The sequence below is a fragment of the Mesoplodon bidens genome (genome assembly GCF_964165515.1).
Source record: "Mesoplodon bidens genome assembly, chromosome: 9".
Lineage (NCBI taxonomy): Eukaryota > Metazoa > Chordata > Mammalia > Artiodactyla > Ziphiidae > Mesoplodon > Mesoplodon bidens.
In genome coordinates this window covers 91937570-91959387 of record NC_138166.1, presented here as the reverse complement: position 1 = coordinate 91959387, position 21818 = coordinate 91937570, and the positions used below count along the sequence as shown (strand labels likewise).

The 21818-nt window shown below is 39.5% G+C and overlaps 1 protein-coding gene across 2 annotated transcripts in view; it reads right to left on the bottom strand.

Moving 5' to 3' along the window:
- TRIM24 (tripartite motif containing 24) overlaps positions 1–21549 on the bottom strand; it is a 94761-nt gene extending 73212 nt beyond the window's left edge. For both annotated transcript variants that reach the window (XM_081244468.1, XM_081244469.1), the window contains exon 1: positions 20952–21549. In XM_081244468.1, the coding sequence (XP_081100594.1) occupies positions 20952–21315 (364 nt within the window). In that variant the 5' untranslated portion in view covers positions 21316–21549. The remainder of the gene's footprint in view (positions 1–20951) is intronic.
- Between the last annotated feature and the right edge of the window lie 269 nt (positions 21550–21818).

Here is a 21818-nt window from a genome sequence, read left to right as displayed (position 1 = left end):
AAGAGGAAAAAAAAACAGTTTACTGACCCCTGCTATAATGTATTGATTCTGATGTGTCATGTCAAGTAACCTAACAATTCTACTTGAATTTTCACTTTAAGCCAAGAGCTGTTTGGCAGTATGTTTGTTAGTTTCCAGGTGGAAGGGCCTTTTTTTCAATTTTTTGTACTGATTTTTAGTCCAAAAATGCTATATCTATTTGGGGGGGAAATTTTGGAGAGTTTTCTTTATATGTCAACAAAAAATCATTTTTTCATCAATGCTCCACACGCTTTTTCAAAGATGGTGTATTCTCCCATATGCAATATACAGCCACGAGATCCTCCTTTTGGTTGTGCTATTTAGGTCTTAAATAGCCTTATAAAATTTCTGTCCACTTGACCTATCTTCAACTGAGATCTTAAGTCTTCTTTTACTAATTCTTATTGACTCTCCTGAAACTGTTTTAAAAAAATCCAAGTTGTCATTAATATCCATGTATCCAATAATACATCTTCATTAAGACTTGCAGCTTGTAACCTTATAATGTTACCTCTTTAATGATTTCTAGCTTGAGTTCTACCTTGTGCAACATCAAAATAGTGACCTCTGTTTTCTTATTTCATTTGTCTGGCATATCTTTGCCTAACCTCTTATTCTTAACTTTTCTGAGTCTTTCAGTTTTGTGGTTATATCTTTTGCATAGAGCACAGAAGTGGCTTTCGCTATGTTAATTAAACTGAAAATACTTTTTTCTCTTAAGAAGCCAGTTAAGCTCATTTAATGATATGCCTGATATGGTCTCAATTCTGTCAGAGAGAATATATAAATGATCTCACTGTGTTTATTTCCTTTGTTCATTTTTTCCCCTTCCATATTTCTTTTGGTATCTAGAAAGGTTTTGGTTTTTGTCCTAATGGTCCCTTTTTATGTGAATACCTATATATAACCTTAGTTCTCTCTTAAATACTGTCTATTGATTCCCTAGTATAAACAATATAGAAATTAGCTCTTTTCTTCCTCTCATACCATCTCTGCACTGCAACCCCCGGCATCTATTTAAAGTAATAATATTCTTTGATGCCCTGGTGAATTTCTATAAGGCAATCAATGAGTCTATTAAATCATTTCTTGGTTGTCTGAAATTTATTCTCTAATAGCTTTCTCAGGAAAGATTTATGTGAACTATATTCCTTAAGTTCTTGAATAACTGTAATATATCTACATTGTCAGAGCATATAACAAGAACATACTACTTTGTCACCCTTTCTCCCACTTATTAAATTCAGTTCTACAGTTAGACATAAGAATTCCCTGCAGAACATCTTCCCTGTTGTTTTCTTGGCATAAGACATTAATATACAGACTCAACAGCATGGTATTGGCATAAAGACAAATAGATCAGTGGAACAGAACAGAGAGGCCAGAAATCCAGACATACATGGACAATTAAATTGACACTTGACAAAGGCAGTGCGGTACAAAAAGAATAGCTTTCTCAGCAGCAGTGGTGGAAAAATTAAAATATCCACATGTAAAATGAACTTGGATCCATGCTTTATACCACTTATAAAAATTAACTGAAAATAGATCATTGACCTAAAAGTAAAACTTAAAATTATGAAACTTCAGGGAGAAAACATTTGTGTTAGGTAAAGATCTCTTAGATACAGCACAAAAGGAAAATTAAAATAAGATAAATTGGACTTTATCAAAATAAGAAATTGGGGATACTTGAAGGAACAACTAAGGCTAGTATACAAGCAACATGAGATGAATCTAAAAACTCTTTGTTTTGCCAGAAAGTAAGAAGTGTTCAAAAATCAACAGGGGTGTGTCAAAGGACAAGATGTCAACTTGAAGGATTTGTACTACCCAAATGGGAACAATTTGATTATCAAAATAAAAAACTAAAGAAATGGATTATAACATATTAAATAAAAAAATTCATAAGCCCATAATGATAAATAAATGGAAAAGGAAAATGTCACTGAAACAGTAAATGATCAACCGATAAGCATGGAATGATATAAAAATCACCATTTTGCAACATCACAGTAATAACTGATGAAAGCATGAATCAGCAGTGGATGCCCATCAAAAAAGTTTTTGGGAACAGAATATTCACACAGACCCCAAAGTACCTCTCAGGATGTTACGTATTAATTACAAAGGGGAGAAAAGACATCTTTAAGGTGGAGAAATCTGGCATTCACCCCCTTAAACAAGTGATCAAAGCCAACACCAATAATAATGGGACAGAATGAGATCATGGCTTCCTAAGGTAAAGCACTGAAAAGGACACATCATTTATGCCCAAAATGCTGCTTCAGTCTGGTTACAATAAGGAGAGAGAAACCATACATTGAGTTTGAAAAAATAAGTTTAATATACATAATTGTTAACCACATGAAGGAATTGGGTTAACAAGAACTGGTCAGTAAGACATAGAGAGAACTCTAAAGAATACAGGTATAATATCAGACATGATATGATACGATATGGCATAATAGCCACTACCTCTAAGGCTGAGACAGAATGCCTGAGGAAGTATTTTCCCTCCAGGGCTGATATTAGACTTTGGTGGAGAAGGCACAGCGAAGGCTTGAACTTTGGTGCTGCACCAGAGGGATTTGTTGGAGATCCAGTCTTTGGAACTCGTCCACAAATGTATTCTATGGAATGTGCTGGCAATCTGTATCTTGGATCCTCACAACATCCCCTCCACCCAAAAACAAAAACAAACAAACAAAAAAACCCACAACTGGGTTTTTTTTGTTGTTGTTGAAAGGCAATATTGGGACTATTGGCAAAATCTGAATATGTATTACGTATTAGATAACAGTGTTGTATCATTGTCAAATTTCCTAAATTTGGTAACTATACTGTGCTTACATACAAGATTATCTTTGCATATGTCAAAACTCATCAACTTGTATATTTTAAATACGTGAGGCTTACTGTATGTTTAATCTTATCTCAATAAAGCTTAAAAACACTTTTAAGTGTTTAGAAAGAGATAGAAAGAGAATCTCTATTCTTCAGAGGCACATTGACATGTTCAGGGCTGAAGGGTCATGGTATTTACAATTTACTCATATGGGTCAGAAAAAAAAAACTAAGTATACTAACTAACTAAGTATACTAACATGAGAAATTTAAAGAAAATATAGCAAAATCTGGTATCCTTAGTAAGGGTACATAAGAACGATACTTGCTAAGTTCTTACACGTGGTCTTTATGCTTGAAAATCAGTTGGTTGGATAGTCTCAACTCACATTTTCTTTCTGTGAAAATCTTAAAATCTTTACTCCACGGTCCTCTGGACCCTAATGCTGATGTTGGAGTCTAATGATAACCTGACATTCTTTCCATTATAAGTGATGTAGTCTTTTTGTATAGCTGTCCAAAGTGTTTTCTTTTTCTTTAAAGCCCTAGAACACGTTTCAGTGGTGCCTGTTCTGTTTCAATTTTACTAGGCACATGCTAAGCCCTTTTAATATAGATGTTTATCATCCTTTCAACATTTTCTCGGATTGTAATATTTTTTCTGTTCTGTTGTTTTAGCACTCTTCATATTATAAACATCCATTTATTTATGGGTATGTGAATATAAGATCTTGTCACTTTCTCTATGAATTTCTTTGATCTCCTTCTCTACTTGTTTGATTTGTTTTCATCTGTCTTTTTCCATCCTTTTTAAAAAAATTCATTTACTTTTATTTTTTATTTTTGGCTGTGTTGGGTGTTCGTTGCTGTGTGTGGGCTTTCTCTGGTTGAGGCGAGCGAGGGCTACTTTTCGTTGCTGTGCATGGGCTTCTCATTGCAGTGGCTTCTCTTGTTGCGGAGCACGGGCTCTAGGCACACAGGCTTCAGTAGTTGTGGCACACAGGCTCAGTAGTCGTGGCACACGAGCTCTAGAGCGCAGGCTCAGTAGTTGTGGCGCACGGGCTTAGTTGCTCCGCGGCATGTGGGATCTACCCAGACCAGGACTTGAACCCATGTACCCTGCATCGGCAGGTGGATTCTTAACCACTGTGCCACCAAGGAAGCCCCCGTCCTTTACTTCTTTTATGGTAGTTTCTAGAGTGTCTATTCATTCAAGAACTTTCTGGTTTATTTTCATTTCTGAAATACTTCTAATTTTATTCCTTAACTGTCAGTTTTTCTTTTCATGACATCCTATAGCACAGCCAACTCATTTCTAAACTTTTGTAATTATGGTTTATGTTGTTTTTACATAACATACTGTTTTATTTGTAGAAATAGGTTTCATTATATCTCTACTTTAAGACCTAGGTACAATGCTATCTCAGTTTCTTTAGATCTATTATTGAGGGCTATTGTCCTTTTTTCTTATGTAATATCTTTGAATGGTGTAAAACCACAGTAGATTCCATAATTCATATTAAGGGATTTTCCTGTATTTATAAGAGAAGTTTCCTATGTAGAGGTTGTTTCCTAGATTCAGAGTTCTAAGGTTTCCTCTTACATTTTTACCAGGAAGTATTCAAACCTATGGTACCTTAGTGTAACCACTTCTCTAATATTTTCTGAAATCTGCCTCCTCCAGTCCCCCTTCCCACATGTATCTGAACCTTCTCTCTTCTTAACCCCTAAATTCCTATCCTAGTCAACTTGTGTTTATTTGCAGCAGTTTCTTCTCAGCGTGGGGCTCTGTTCTTTTCACTGAATATTTCCAAGAACTTCAGGTACCAGGCTGTCCTAGCTCCCCCAGACTTTCCTGTGGCAAACTCTGCTTCATTTCAGACCCATGTTAATAGTCTGTGGACCACACATTGGGCAGTACTACCCTGAAACACTCTGCTGCTTCAGAGAATGCATACAGGTATCACTATAAATTCTGACCTCTAGCAGCAAACATGGTCTGTAATCATACTACGTTTTACTGGGAAATGCCACCCACTTTGAGGACACACAGAGAAGAAACCTTCTATATTTATGCCTTTTCTTGCCTTCTCTCCTGTTCACAATAAAGAAAACGTTTCTTCTCCTATCCAGTCACTAAGCTCTCCACCATGCCTTGGATCAATCCTACCCTGCCTTCTCAGAAGCTCACACACTCACAAATCTCTTCTTTTGTATATTCAATAGCTCACTTGACTGGATCCCAAAACAGATCTACTATATGACCCAGCAATTCCACTCCTGGGGATAGATCTGAAAAAAACAAAAACACTAATTCAAAAAGATATATGCACCCCAATGTTTATAGCAGCATTGTTTATAATCGCCAAGATACAGAAACAACCTAAGTGCCCTTCAACAGATGAGTGGATAAAGAAGATGTGGGGTGTGTGTGTGTGTGTGTGTATACACACACACACACACACACACACACACACACACACACACACACTGGAATACTAGTCAGCCATAAAAAAGGACAAAATTTTGCCATTGGCAGCATCATGGATGGACTTGGAAGGCATTATGCTAAGTGAAATAAGTCAGATAGAGAAAGACAAATACTGTATGATATCACTTATATGTAGAATCTAAAAAAAATACAACAAACTAATGAAAAAACAAAAAAGAAGCAGACTCACAGATATAGAGAACAAACTAGTGGTTACCACTTGGGGTGGGGGACAATATAGGGATAGGGAAGTGGGAGGTACAAACTACTGAGTGTAAGATAGTATTACAAGGATGTATTGTACAATACAGGGAATATAGCCAATATTTTGTAATAACTGTAAATGAAGAGTGACCTTTAAAAATTGTATAAATAATGAATAAACATGCTTAAGCCTTTCCTATTCACAAAAAAATAAACAAGAAATATTCCTCAACTCCTATTTTTTTCTCCCCAGGTACTGCCTTATCCCTTTCCTCCCTCCCTTCAGAAGTAAACTTTTTTGTTTTTTGTTTTTTTTTAACAGAGTTGGTAAACTTTTCCATCTATATCTCTTTACCTCCCACCCACCCCAATATGGTTTTCCCTTCTATCTCTCTACCAAAATAGTTGTGGCCTGCGAACCACAACTACTGAGCCCGCGTGCCTAGAGCCCGTGCTCCGCAACAAGAGAAGCCACTGCAATGAGAAGCCCGTGCACAGCAACGAAGACCCAACGCAGCCAAAAAAAAAAAATTCCTAAAGGTTTGTCCTAGGTGATCTCCACACTCTACTTTCCAAGAGTAGAAGGGAAGGAAACAGAGGGAAGACAACAAGGAGACCAAAAAGGAAGGGTGAGGGAAGTGGGAGAACTTGAACAGCAAGTCTAGAAGATTGATGAGGATAGGAAGAAACGTAAATCAACATATACCAGTACAGAGACAGACAGACACTAAGAATCTCATGTGCTATAGGCTCTCTTCCTGGTTATGCTTAATGCTGAATATATATAGTCAAGAGATCCCAGGGAGACTATTTATCCATAATCAAAGATCTTCCGGTAGTTCTTTGAGGAATAGGGTTGTTTTGCAACTTCAAAGAAGAGAATTTGAAAAATGTTTTTAAAGACTAGATAAACATGCAAAAACACTGAGGCAATTCAGCTGATATTTATATGTTCACGTGTTGTTTTAAACAAATATTTGAACATGCACCCTACATATATATTTATTATGTACATGTGCTAAAGTACTAGTGTGTTTTGTACATAGTAAATCACATAAATATATTTTTAAAGAATGAAATAAATGCTTTTAAATGTATTGCTAATCATGAAAACTTCATACCGTTACTGGCTAATGGTCCAAGATGTGATATACACTTACGGCACAGTTCATTAACATAGAGGACGTCAATCAATTTCAAAGAGTCTTCTTATTAATTTTGAAACTTTTAGGCCCAATTCTTGTTAGACCTAGTTAATCATTGCTGTCAACTTCATAATAAGACTGATGAAGAGGATCGGTGCCGAGCGGCACTCACCCGCCCGAGAGGCTTGTCTGCTCGCCTGCCGGGGCGCGCAGCGCTGGAAGCTGAGGCTCGGGCTTCGGTCAGAGCGCAGAGAGGACTGGGGCTGGCAGCGAGAACTCAGCGTGAAGGGGGCTAATGTGCCACAGCTAGCCGGCAGGGAGTCCGGGAAAACTCTGGAGCTGCCGAAGAGGCAAGAGACTTTTTCTTCCCTCTTGGTTTCCTGGTGCGCGAGGAGAGGGGATTAAGAGCGCTGCTTAAAGGGGCTCCACAGACGGGCGCGAGTCGCGACTGAAAGCGCGGAGCCCAGTGACGGGCGTGGGACGCTGGGGCTGCTGCTGCCGCCGCCAAGAAGCCTGTGTGCGAGCGCAGGTCACTGCCCACACCGCCCTTCCGGGAGCCTGTGCAGCCCGCCACTGCCGGGGTCCCGGGATCCAGGGGCGGCTTCCCTGGGAGAACGCACGGCGCGCCTCGGGCTGGTGCAACGTCACGCCGACCTCTGCCGCTGCAGGCTCGCCCCGCACTCCGTGCCCCTCCCTCCCGCCCGGCCTGAGTGAGCAAGAGTCCCCGAAGCGGCTGCTCCTTTAACCCTGTCCTGTCTGAGCGAAGAACAGACGCCCTCCAGCGACCTACACGCAGAGGCGGGGCCAAATCCAAAGCTGAGACCCAGGAGCTGTGAGAACAAAGAAGAGAAAGGGAAACCTCTCCTAGCAGCCTCAGAAGCAGCGGATTAAAGCTCCACAATCAACTTGATGTACCCTGCATCTGTGGAATACATGAATAGACAACACATCATCCCAAATTGAGGAGCCCGGAGTCAGTGCTGTGCCTCTGAGGTGGGAGAGCCAACTTCAGGACACTGGTCCACAAGAGACCTCCCAGCTCCACATAATATCAAACGGCAAAAATCTTCCAGAGATCTCCATCTCAACACCAGCACCCAGCTTCACTCAACGACCAGCAAGCTACAGTGCTGGACACCCTATGCCAAACAACTAGCAAGACAGGAACACAACGCCACCCATTAGCAGAGAGGTGGCCTAAAATCATAAAAAGTCCGCAGACACCCCAAAACACACCACCAGACGTGGACCTGCCCACCAGAAAGACAAGATCCAGCCTCATCCACCAGAACACAGGCACTAGTCCCCTCCACCAGGAAGCTTACACAACCCACTAAACCAACCTTAGCCACTGGGGACAGACACCAAAAACAACGGGAACTACGAACCTGCAGCCTGCAAAAAGGAGACCCCAAACACAGTAACATAAGCAAAATGAGAAGACAGAAAAACACACAGCAGGAGAAGGAGCAAGATAAAAACCCACCAGATCTAACAAATGAAGAGGTAATAGGCAGTCTACCTGAAAAAGAATTCAGAATAATGATGGTAAAGATGATCCAAGATTCTATTTCCCAGATCCAAAACCTTGGAAATAGAATAGACAAAATGCAAGAAACAGTTAACAAGGACCTAGAAGAACTAAAGATGAATCAAGCATCGATTAAAAACACAATACATGAAATAAAAAAATACTCTAGATGGGATCAATAGCAGAATAACTGAGGCAGAAGAACGGATAAGTGAGGTGGAAGATAAAATAGTGGAAATAACTGCTGCAGAGCAAAATAAAGAAAAAAGAATGAAAAGAACAGAGGACAGTCTCAGAGACCTCTGGGACAACATTAAACGCACCAACGTTCGAATTATAGGGGTTCCCGAAGAAGAAGAGAAAAAGAAAGGGACTGAGAAAATATTTGAAGAGATTATAGTTGAAAACTTCCCTAATATGGGAAAGGAAATAGTTAATCAAGTCCAGGAGGCACAGAGAGTCCCATACAGAATAAATCCAAGGAGAAATACACCAAGACACATATTAATCAAACTGTCAAAAATTAAACACAAAGAAATCATATTAAAAGCAGCAAGGCAAAAACAACAAATAACACACAAGGGAATCCCCATCAGGATAACAGCTGATCTCTCAGCAGAAACTCTACAAGCCAGAAGGGAGTGGCAGGACATAATTAAAGTGATGAAGGAGAAAAACCTGCAACCAAGATTACTCTACCCAGCAAGGATCTCATTCAGATTTGATGGAGAAATTAAAACGTTTACGGACAAGCAAAAGCTGAGAGAGTTCAGCACCACCAAACCAGCTTTACAACAAATGCTAAAGGAACTTCTCTAGGCAAGAAACACAACAGAAGGAAAAGACCTACAATAACGAACCCAAAACAATTAAGAAAATGGGAATAGGAACATACATATCAATAATTACCTTAAATGTAAATGGACTAAATGCTCCCACCAAAAGATACAGATTGGCTGAATGGATACAAAAACAAGACCCATATATATGCTGTCTACAAGAGACCCACTTCAGACCTAGAGACACATACAGACTGAAAGTAAGGGGATGGAAAAAGATATTCCATGCAAATGGAAATCAAAAGAAAGCTGGAGTAGCAATTCTCGTATCAGACAAAATAGACTTTAAAATAAAGACTATTAGAAGAGACAAAGAAGGACACTACATAATGATCAAGGGATCGATCCAAGAAGAAGATATAACAATTGTAAATATTTATGCACCCAACATAGGAGCACCTCAATACATAAGGCAAATACTAACAGCCATAAAAGGAGAAATCGACAGTAACACAATCATAGTAGGGGACTTTAACACCCCACTTTCACCAATGGACAGATCATCCAAAATGAAAATAAATAAGGAAACACAAGCTTTAAATGATACATTAAACAAGATGGACTTAATTGATATTTATAGGACATTCCATCCAAAAACAACAGAATACACATTTTTCTCAAGTGCTCATGCAACATTCTCCAGGATAGATCATATCTTGGGTCACAAATCAAGCCTTGGTAAATTTAAGAAAATTGAAATTGTATCAAGTATCTTTTCCAACCACAATGCTATGAGACTAGATATCAATTACAGGAAAAGAGCTGTAAAAAATACAAACACATGGAGGCTAAACAATACACTACTTAATAACGAAGTGATCACTGAAGAAATCAAAGAGGAAATTAAAAAATACCTAGAAACAAATGACAATGGAGACACGACGACCCAAAACCTATGGGATGCAGCAAAAGCAGTTCTAAGAGGGAAGTTTATAGCAATACAATCCCACCTTAAGAAACAGGAAACATCTCGAATAAACAACCTAACCTTGCACCTAAAGCAATTAGAGAAAGAAGAACAAAAACATCCCAAAGTTAGCAGAAGGAAAGAAATCATAAAAATCAGATCAGAAATAAATGAAAAAGAAATGAAGGAAACGATAGCAAAGATCAATAAAACTAAAAGCTGGTTCTTTGAGAAGATAAACAAAATTGATAAACCATTAGCCAGACTCATCAAGAAAAAAAGGGAGAAGACTCAAATCAATAGAATTAGAAATGAAAAAGGAGAAGTAACAACTGACACTACAGAAATACAAAAGATCATGAGAGATTACTATAAGCAACTCTATGCCAATAAAATGGACAACCTGGAAGAAATGGACAAATTCTTAGAAATGCACAACCTGCCGAGACTGAATCAGGAAGAAATAGAAAATATGAACAGACCAATCACAAGCACTGAAATTGAAACTGTGATAAAAAATCTTCCAACAAACAAAAGCCCAGGACCAGATGGCTTCACAGGCGAATTCTATCAAGCATTTAGAGAAGAGCTAACACCTATCCTTCTGAAACTCTTCCAAAATATAGCAGAGGGAGGAACACTCCCAAACTCATTCTACGAGGCCACCATCACCTTGATACCAAAACCAGACAAGGATGTCACAAAGAAAGAAAACTACAGGCCAATATCACTGATGAACATAGATGCAAAAATCCTCAACAAAATACTAGCAAACAGAATCCAACAGCACATTAAAAGGATCATACACCATGATCAAGTGGGGTTTATTCCAGGAATGCAAGGATTCTTCAATATATGCAAATCAATCAACGTGATACACCATATTAACAAATTGAAGGAGAAAAACCATATGATCATCTCAATAGATGCAGAGAAAGCTTTCGACAAAATTCAACACCCATTTATGATAAAAACCCTGCAGAAAGTAGGCATAGAGGGAACTTTCCTCAACATAATAAAGGCCATATATGACAAACCCACAGCCAGCATCGTCCTCAATGGTGAAAAACTGAAACCATTTCCACTAAGATCAGGAACAAGACAAGGTTGCCCACTCTCACCACTCTTATTCAACCTAGTTTTGGAAGTTTTAGCCACAGCAATCAGAGAAGAAAAGGAAATAAAAGGAATCCAAATTGGAAAAGAAGAAGTAAAGCTGTCACTGTTTGCAGATGACATGATACTATACATAGAGAATCCTAAAGATGCTACCAGAAAACTACTAGAGCTAATCAATGAATTTGGTAAAGTAGCAGGATACAAAATTAATGCACAGAAATCTCTGGCATTCCTGTACACTAATGATGAAAAATCTGAAAGTGAAATCAAGAAAACACTCCCATTTACCATTGCAACAAGAAGAATAAAATATCTAGGACTAAACCTACCTAAGGAGACAAAAGACCTGTATGCAGAAAATTATAAGACACTGATGAAAGAAATTAAAGATGATACAAATAGATGGAGAGATATACCATGCTCCTGGATTGGAAGAATCAATATTGTGAAAATGGCTCTACTACCCAAAGCAATCTACAGATTCAATGCAATCCCTATCAAACTACCACTGGCATTCTTCACAGAACTAGAACAAAAAATTTCAAAATTTGGAAAAACAAAAGACCCCGAATAGCCAAAGCAATCTTGAGAACGAAAAACGGAGCTGGAGGAATCAGGCTCCCTGACTTCAGACTATACTACAAAGCTACAGTAATCAAGACAGTGTGGTACTGGCACAAAAACAGAAAGATAGATCAATGGAACAGGATAGAAAGCCCAGAGATAAACCCACGCACATATGGTCAACTTATCTTTGATAAAGGAGGCAGGAATGTACAGTGGAGAAAGGACAGCCTCTTCAATAAGTGGTGCTGGGAAAACTGGACAGGGACATGTAAAAGTATGAGATTAGATCATTCCCTGACACCATACACAAAAATAAGCTCAAAATGGATTAAAGACCTAAATGTAAGGCCAGAAACTATCAAACTCTTAGAGGAAAACATAGGCAGAACACTCTATGACATAAATCACAGCAAGATCCTTTTGGACCCACCTCCTAGAGAAATGGAAATAAAAACAAAGATAAACAAATGGGACCTAATGAAACTTCAAAGCTTTTGCACAGCAAAGGAAACCATAAACAAGACCAAAAGACAACCCTCAGAATAGAAGAAAATATTTGCAAATGAAGCAACTGACAAAGGATTAATCTCCAAAATTTATAAGCAGCTCATGCAGCGCAATAGCAAAAAAACAAACAAGCCAATCCAAAAATGGGCAGAAGACTTAAATAGGCATTTCTCCAAAGAAGATATACAGACTGCCAACAAACAGGTGAAAGAATGCTCAACATCATTAATCATTAGAGAAATGCAAATCAAAACTACAATGAGATATCATCTCACACCAGTCAGAATGGCCATCATCAAAAAATCTAGAAACAATAAATGCTGGAGAGGGTGTGGAGAAAAGGGAACACTCTTGCACTGCTGGTGGGAATGTGAATTGGTACAGCCACTATGGAGAACAGTATGGAGGTTCCTTAAAAAACTACAAATAGAACTACCATATGACCCAGCAATCCCACTACTAGGCATATACCCTGAGAAAACCATAATTCAAAAAGAGTCATGTACCAAAATGTTCATTGCAGCTCTATTCACAATAGCCCGGAGATGGAAACAACCTAAGTGTCCATCATCGGATGAATGGATAAAGATGATGTGGCACATATATACAATGGAATATTACTCAGCCATAAAAAGAAACGAAACTGAGCTATTTGTAATGAGGTGGATGGACCTAGAGTCTGTCATACAGAGTGAAGTAAGTCAGAAAGAGAAAGACAAATACCGTATGCTAACACATATATATGGAATTTAAGGAAAAAAATGTCATGAAGAACCTAGGGGTAAAACAGGAATAAAGACACAGACCTACTTGAGAATGGACTTGAGGATATGGGGAGGGGGAAGGGTAAGCTGTGACAAAGCGAGAGAGAGGCATGGACATATATACAGTACCAAACGTAAGGTAGATAGATAGTGGGAAGCGGCCGCATAGCACAAGGAGATCAGCTCACAGGGAGATCAGCTCGGTGCTTGGTGACTGCCTGGAGGGGTGGGATAGGGAGGGTGGGAGGGAGGGAGACGCAAGAGGGAAGGGATGTGGGAACAGATGTATATGTATGACTGATTCACTTTGTTATAAAGCAGAAACTAATAAAAAAAAAGTAAAAGGATGGAAAAATAAACAATTTAAACGCAAAGATAAGAAAACTGGTAGCTATATTAATATAGGACGATGCATAGGTCATGAAATAGTAGTATGAATGATAGAGAAGAACATTTCATAGTGTTAAAAAGGGCAGGCAATTCATCAGTAAGACAAAGCTTCGATATACTTATAGCAGAAACTAACTGGATTAAAGGAATAAAGAGAGAAATCAGCAATACTGATTGAAGATTTAAACATTCTTCTTTCTATAGCTGATAGAACAAGCAGACAAAAACAAAAACAACAACAAAGGGACTTCCCTGGTGGTGCAGTGGTTAAGAATCCGTCTGCCAATGCAGGGGACACAGGTTTGAGTGCTGGTCCGGGAAGATCCCACATGCCGCAGAGCAACTAAGCCCATGTGCCACAACTACTGAGCCTGTGCTCTAGAGCCTGTGAACCACAACTACTGAGCCTGCGTGCCGCAGCTACTGAAGCCCGTGCACCTAGAGCCCGTGCTCTGCAACAAGAGAAGCCACTGCAATGAGAAGGCCACGCACCACGATGAAGAGTGGCCCCTGCACGCAGCAACAAAGACCCAATGCAGCCTAAAATAAATAAATAAATTTAAAATATGTACAGCTTTAAAACAAACAAAAAACCAAACCTAGCAACAACAAAAACAATAAAAATATAATTTTTTTACAACACTATCAACCAACTTGACCTAATTGACATTTACAGAACACTACTCCCAACAACGGTAGAATTTAAATTCTTTAAGTGCACACTCACCAAAATAGATGATATGCTAGAATATAAAATGTCTCAATAAACTTCAAAAGATTTAAACCCTACAGAGCATTTTTTTACTACAATGAAATAAGCTATCTAGAAAATCCCCCTTATACCTATAAATTAACACACTTCTAAGCAACCCATTGGTCACAGAAGAAATCACAAGAGAAATTTAAAAAATTTTTAATGGAATGTTAATAAAAACATGACACAAAATTTGTTTGAGGTGGCTAACACATGCTTAGAGAAAAAATTGCACCTTTAAAGCAGAGACAATAAATAAAATTAACAAAGCCAAAAGTTAGTTGATAAGCCCTTAGTAATAGTAAGCAAGAAAAAGAATAAATATGAATTACATATAGAAACAAAAGAGGGGACATCATTCAATTCCTGAAACCACTAAAAGGATAAGGGAATATTGTGAACAAACTCATGCCAGTAAATGTACAAACTAGCTGAATCATATAATTTTCTTCAAACAATTTACCAAAATGGATTTGAGAAGAAACAAAAAATCTGATAGCCCTATCTCTATTAAAGACACTGAATTCCTAATAAAAACGTTCCCCATAAAGAAAACTCCAAGTCCAGGTGGCTTCACTGGTGAATTCTGTCAAGTATTTAAGGAAGCATTAATAGCTATTTTACAAAAACTCTTTTAGAGAATAGAGATGGAGGGAAAACCTCACACCACATTTTGAGGTATTACCTTGATACCAAAATCAGATAAAAACACAAGAAAACCAAATCACCAATGTTCCCCATGAAGAAAAACAACCCCCCCCCAAAAAAAAACCCTTAAAGTGTTAGCAATTCAAATCCAGAAGTACACAGAAAGGATAATACATCATGACCAAGGCGGGTATACACCAAGAATTCAAGACTGGTTTAACATCTGAAAATCAATGTAATTCACCACAGCAACAGAAAAAAAAAAGAGAAAAACCATATGATCATTTTAATAGATACAGAAAATGCATTTGACCAAAATTTATCATTCATTCATGATAAAAAAAAAAAACCTTCAATACACTTGGAATAGAAGGGAACCTCTTAATTTTGGTAATGGGCATTTATAAAAAACAAACAAGCTAACATATTAGTGAATGACTGAATGTTTTACCCCTAAGATCAGGAATAAGAAAAAGGATGTCATCTCTCGTTTAATATTGAAATTCAACTTCTATTCAATATGCTACCAGAAGTCCTAGCTAGTGTAATAAGGGAAGAAAATGTCACAAATTATAAAGGATGAAAAGAAACAAGTAAAACTACCTGCAAGTAACATGATAGTCTATGTAGAAATTCCTAAGGAATCTACAAAAAACTACTAGATTTAATAACTGAATTTAGCAAGAGAGTAGCATACAATCAATATACAAAAGCCAATTGTGTTTCAATATATTAGCAACAAGTAATTGGAAATGAAAAATTTTAAAACACCAATTTCAATATTGTTAAAGAACATTATCATAAAATATTTTAGAATAAACTTCACAAAAATTGCCCAAGACCACTATAAGAGTACTGAAATTAAAGATCTAAATAAATGGGAAATAAAACATGTTCATGGAGAGCAACAGTCAATATCGTTAAGATCATTCTCCCCAAATTGATATCTAGATTCAATGCAATTCCAATCAAAATTATAGCAGACTTTTGTGTAGAAATTGATAATTCGATTCTAAAAACTTGTAAAGAAATGCAATAACTTTAAAGGGTCAAAACAATTTTGAAAAAGAACAAAATTGTCCAATTTCAAAATCTGCTTAAAAAGCTAAATTAAAAAAAAAACATTATTAGTACTGAATGAATAGATCAATAGAATAGAATAGAGAGTAGAGAAACAGAACCATACATATATGTTCAACTGACTTTTTACAAAAATGCCAAAAGTAATATAATGGGGAAAGTACTCTTTTCAATAAATGGTGCTTTAACATACGGTTAAAAACATGAACCTCAATCCTTACCTAGCACTAAAATTACCCAAAATATATTACAGGTCTAAATATAAAAGCTAAAACTATAAAAGTACTGAAAGAAAAGACAGGAGAAAAATCTAAGTAAACTTGGAGTAGGCACAGAATTGTTAGAACACTAAAATCACTAACCATAAAAGAAAAAGAAATTATAAACTAGATAAAATTTAAAACTTCAGCTTTTCAAAAGACACCATCAATAAGAAGGTATAGTCAAGGAGTTTAGGATGGACATGTACACACTGCTATATTTAAAATGGATAACAAACAAGGATCTACTGTACAGTACAGGGAACTCATCAATGTTATGTGGCAGCCTGGATGGGAGGGGAGTTTGGGGGAGAATGGATACGTGCATATGTATGGTTGAGTCCCTTTGCTGTGCACTTGAAACAATCACACTGTTAATTGGCTATACTCTGAAATAAAATAGAAAGTTAAAAAAAAAAAAAGAAAAAGAAAAAGAAAATGAGGGACTTCCCTGGTGGCCCAGTGGTTAAGACTCCACACTTCCAATGCAGGGGGCGCAGGTATGATCCTTGGTCGGGGAACTAAGATCCCACATGCCGCATGGTGCAGCAAAAAAACAAAAAAGAAAAAAAAGAAGATGAACAAGCAAGCAAAAGGAGTGGAAGAAAATACCTGCAATATATGTATGTAGACGAGCGCCAGGAAACTGGACATATATAAAGAATTTTTACTTTTCAGTAACAGGCCAAATCACCTAGTTTTAAAAATCTACAAAAGCCTTAAACTGAAATTTTACCAAAAATAAGTAAGAATAGCCAATAAGCACAAGAAAAGATGCCCATTATTATGCATCAGGGAAATGAAAATTAAAATCATGAGATACCTCTTCAAACATATTAGAACGGCTAAAATTAAAGACTACCACCCAAATTAGTGAGGACATTAATGGGAACTCTCATACATTGCTGGAGGGAACGCAAAATGGTACACCAGGGTAAACATACACTTATGACACAGACAAGGAATTCCAATTCTAAGTATTTACCCAAGGAAATGAAAACATATTCACATAACAACTTGTCTACAAATATTTATAACTGTTTTACTCAAAACAACCCCAAACTGAAATCAATAGTAACTTCCATCAACAGGTGAATATTGTATACAGATCTTAAATCTTAAATCCTTTGTCATTATATATTGTACTCGAAATGTGATTAATACTTTTCTCCAAGAACCAAAAGAAATCAGCTCCCAGAATTGATAGTTATATCTTACAGACTGCCAGTTAATAAAGAGAACTGATGGACTCATATTTTACTCTCCCTTGACCCCTTTCAAAAGTGTGCTCTCAGTATTCTTTAAAAATAGCTCTTAGAGCTTGCTACTCTTTGGCTGAACAGTACATCCACACTACAAAATAGTGCACAATGTTGTAACACTTCTCCAAGATCAGTTTGTCTCCTCACTTCATGTACCAATATGTACCTAAAGAAAATGTTTTCTAAGCTCTTCCCCCTTTCCTGGACATTACTGCATACTAGAAAATGAAAGTCAGGACTGAGGTAGTAAACCAACTTTAGCTTGTGGTCACTCACCCTCATTCCTTCCAACTGGGAGCCTTACAAAAGTTTAAACCAATGTTCTCAATGGAGGCTTGGTGGCCAGTAAAGTCTACGCATTTACAAATTATATGTCTGTTGCTATAAGTTAGCTTTGTTTCTTCTTTAAAACAGGCAAACCATTATGTTGATTTTGTAAAAAATACGTGTTAGAAAAAGACTTGCTTTCTATAAAGTTCATTTAGGATATAACAAAGGGAGCAGCAAAAAGTACTTAATAGAAAGGGAAACTAGGTCTGATACTGTGGAGAACATTACACCTTGAATTTTTAATTTTCTAAAGAATCCTCTTTGATCAACTGTACTTTGGAATATAATACAGCTTGAGCTAAAAAAAACTCAACCCCCCCCCCAAAAAAAAACTAGGGTTTATGATTATACTCTAGAACTCTACAACTATGACATATTGGGCTCTCTGGGGTGAGAGGCCTAGAAATCTAGATTCTCAACAAGCATACCAGGTGATTCTAGTAGAGCTAAAATTTGAAAACCCCTATCTAAATCTAAAAGAGTATAATTGCAACACATGTGGCTTCAACAAAACTTGTTTTGTTTGGCCTACAGAACGGGGGTGGGGTGTGGGGTGTGGGGGGTGTGGGGGGTGTGGGGTGTGGGGGGTGTGTGTGTGTGTGTGGTTAATTACTTGCCAATATCTAATACTAGAGAAACCTTACATAAAATCCAGACTTCAGACTTCTCGTTAAAAAATAAATAAATAAAAGATCCTCCAACCCTGGCCCTGCGCTACAGGACCATCTGCTGGAGCTGCGTACAGTTTGCTCCCCTTTCCTTTCACTCCCCACCATTCCCTATTATTTTACCCCAGGCTCTTAGTTCTCCATCTCAATTACTTGCTTAGCTCCTGAAGGTACTGTAGTTTCACCTATGATGCCTGTACCCACAAGTTCATTAGGAGAATGAAGAACAGAGATAATCAAATGAACCCTATTTATTTACAGTTGATCCTTAAACAAGTTTGGGGTTAGGAGTGCTGACGCTTCCGCAGCTGAAATTTCGAATATAACTTACAGTCGGCCCTCCCTATCACCAGTTCCGCATCCTCAGATTCAACCCACTGCAAATCTTGTACTACTCTAGTATTTGCTATTGAAAAAAAATCTGTGTATAAGTGCACCCTTGCAGTTCAAACTGTGTTGTTCAAGGGTCAAGTGTAGTTCTGAAATATATTGCCTAAACTTTTGTTACAGCTAGTATTAAAATAAGTTTGCAAGGAGAGAGGAAGGGAGAAAATATTCAAGTTATTAAGACTCAGGATAGTATTTTTAATTTATTGAAGATAGCCCTAACTATTTTTTAGAGATGTATGTGAAAGTATCATTTAACAAAGGCTTCTTCTTTCTTAGTATAAAAACAAAAACATTATCTTCCAATTTAAATGCTTTCCTGAACACTTGCTTACAATACAAACACAAAGATAAAAAATATTTGGAGACTGGAACATTTTGAGAACTCTATATAATTGCAAACTTGCCTCAGAGTTGAGGATCAGAGCTTTTTTACCCACGTTCTCATTCATTCAGATCTAAATGTCATGACGTGGCACACAATACATCTTAATTCTAGAATTATGCAAAATTTAGTTCCTAATTGGCTACTGGTCCATTTAATCATTTAAAATATAAATAAAAGAAACCCTTAAACGTGTCTAAAAATTAAGAACTAAAATTTAAGTTTCACCTGTACTAACTTTCCAACAGGTGGGCCATGTCAGAGCAAATCAGCGTGAAGATTTTACCCAACTTGTAAGCTAACAAAGTAGCTTACCACGGATGCTGGTTGAAGACAGGAGACTTGTGGGTCAGATACAAAGGGCAGTTTGTTACTTCCAGTAATAATATAAGCCAAAGTGTCAACATTTTTGCACTGGTTTCCAGAGGCCCAGTTCCCACCTGGCAAGGTGAAGAGGGGCAGTTGATGCTTGCACAGGCAATGGGTTGTGTTGCACAAGAGGAAACCTAAGCCTAGGGAACCCTCATCTTTTATGACGGGCAATAAGCATGCCTGCCTTTCACTCCAGGAGACATCTATCTTTATTATACTGCACCACATGCATGGCTATTCTTTGCTCTGGTGGAAGACACTATCTCTACCTTCCAAGGCTCTTCCTTATATAAACATCCTTTAAAAACAGAAACAAAGGGCAGTCAGTACCTCCCCTGGTAAGACCTGCAGAAACAGAGAAACCCACGGAAAACTGTCTCTGTCAACTAGACACTGTTCCTAACATATAATTAAATCAAGAATCTAACACAACAACCTATTTAAAAGCATCAATTTCATATGTTCTTTGACCTAGCTCAACTGTTTAATCTGCATTTTATCTCTAATTAAATCAACCAGTCCCTTTAAAAAAGGCAGTATATATTAAAAACGAATTACTTCCACTTACTTTGTATTTTTTAAACGGAGGTGCTCAAATATTTGCAATATAAACATTTAAAACCTCAATTATTCTACTAGAAACAATTTACTGTGCTTACTTTAAGTGTTTCAAACCTGTTAACGTTAGCAATGGGAACTACCTGTCAAAAGTCTCATTATACAGTAACAAACACCACAAAGAGAACAGTAACTTCAACATTTCCAGCTGCTGTCCACAAAATACAAGAAAATGCGGCACCCCAAATCACTTTGTTCTGTTTCTCTTTACCATTTACAGTCTCAAAATAAAATCTCCGAAAGAGAAGGACAACAAAACACCGTCTCTTAGTTCCTTTGTCCCCATCGGAGAGGAGAGAACTGGGGGCTCATTAAGGTAAATAACCCAAAACATGCAAGACGAAAAATAGACGGCATCCAATCTGTAATCAATCATCAAAGAAAATCACCATCACTTCATCTTTATCCCTCCCTCCCCCTCTCCAGCTCAAATAACATGGGTACATACAAGATGATTAGGATCATATGGACCTGGACAAAGCTTTGGGGAGGCAGAGGGCAGCGGTTAACTAGATGCAGTCGTCAAAGGACCCGAGATACAGACTACAGCAGACTCCGACAGAGGTTTTCAAAAGTGCGGGTCGCATGGGCCACGCACCCGGGGGGAGAATGCTGGGGAGCAGCAGCAGTAGCGCAGCCAAGTCTACAGCGCCGGTGGAAGTTGCTCGCGGGGCGCGCGGTACGCCGCACAACGCGCGGGCCCTCCATGTCACCGCCGGCAGCACAGACCCTCCTCGCCCCTCCCCCGCCGCGCACCCCGGGCGGCGGCGACATGACAGCGGGTCGCTGCGCCGCTCCAGGGCGCCGGCCTGCCCGGGCTCCTCACCCCCTACCGCGCCCGCACCCTCCTCTCACCTTGGGTAGCGAACGGCGAGGAGCCGCTGACCGGCGAGCCGGGGGCGGGGACGGGCGGCGGGGTCTCGGCCGAGCCCAGCATGGGGGCGGGCAGCATGAGGTAGCGCTGGGGCGCGGGCAGGCAGCGCTGGCAGAAGGAGTGCAGGCAGGGCAGCAGCTTGGGCGCCCGGCTCTGGATGTTCTGGTGGCACACGGCGCAAGTGTCCAACAGGTTGAGCCGGGCCGCCTCGCCTCCGCGCTCCGAGTCGGGGCCCTGCCGACTCTCGGCCTCGTTCTCCCCGCTCGGCTGAACCGAGGGCCCCCCGGCGGCCGCCGCCGAAGCCGCCGCGGCCGCCGTCGCCGCCTTCTCTACAGCCACCTCCATTGTCCTGCCCCCGCCGCCGCTGCCGGGAAAGGAGGAGCGGGTTCTCTGCCCGCCGCCACCCCCGACGACTTCCTTCTCCTCCTTCTCCTCCCAGGCCGCCCGGGTGACTCGTAGGAGAGGGAGGGAGGCCCGGGCCAAGGAAGCTTCCTCAGGCCCCGGGGATCCGCCTCCCGGGTGGCGCGGCCGGAAGAAGGGGATCTGTCAGTGGGGACTGCTCTTCGCACCGGAGAGGCTGCGCCCCGTCCGCTTCGCCAACCGCCTTTCTCTCGGGCCCCCGGACCCACCTCAGGCCCCGCCCCCTCCCTCCCTCCCTCTCCCAGCAACCGAGGCGACTGCAAGGAGTGCGCCGCCCAATAGCCGCCGCGCCTGGTCGGGGGGCGGGGCGTGCGGAAGCCCGCGAGGCTCGGACGGCCGCTGTGGGAGGCTGGGAGGTGGGAGGTAGCTTGCCCAGCCCCGCCCACCGAGCTCCTGGAACCGCGGCCTCTGATTGGGCCTTTGTGTGT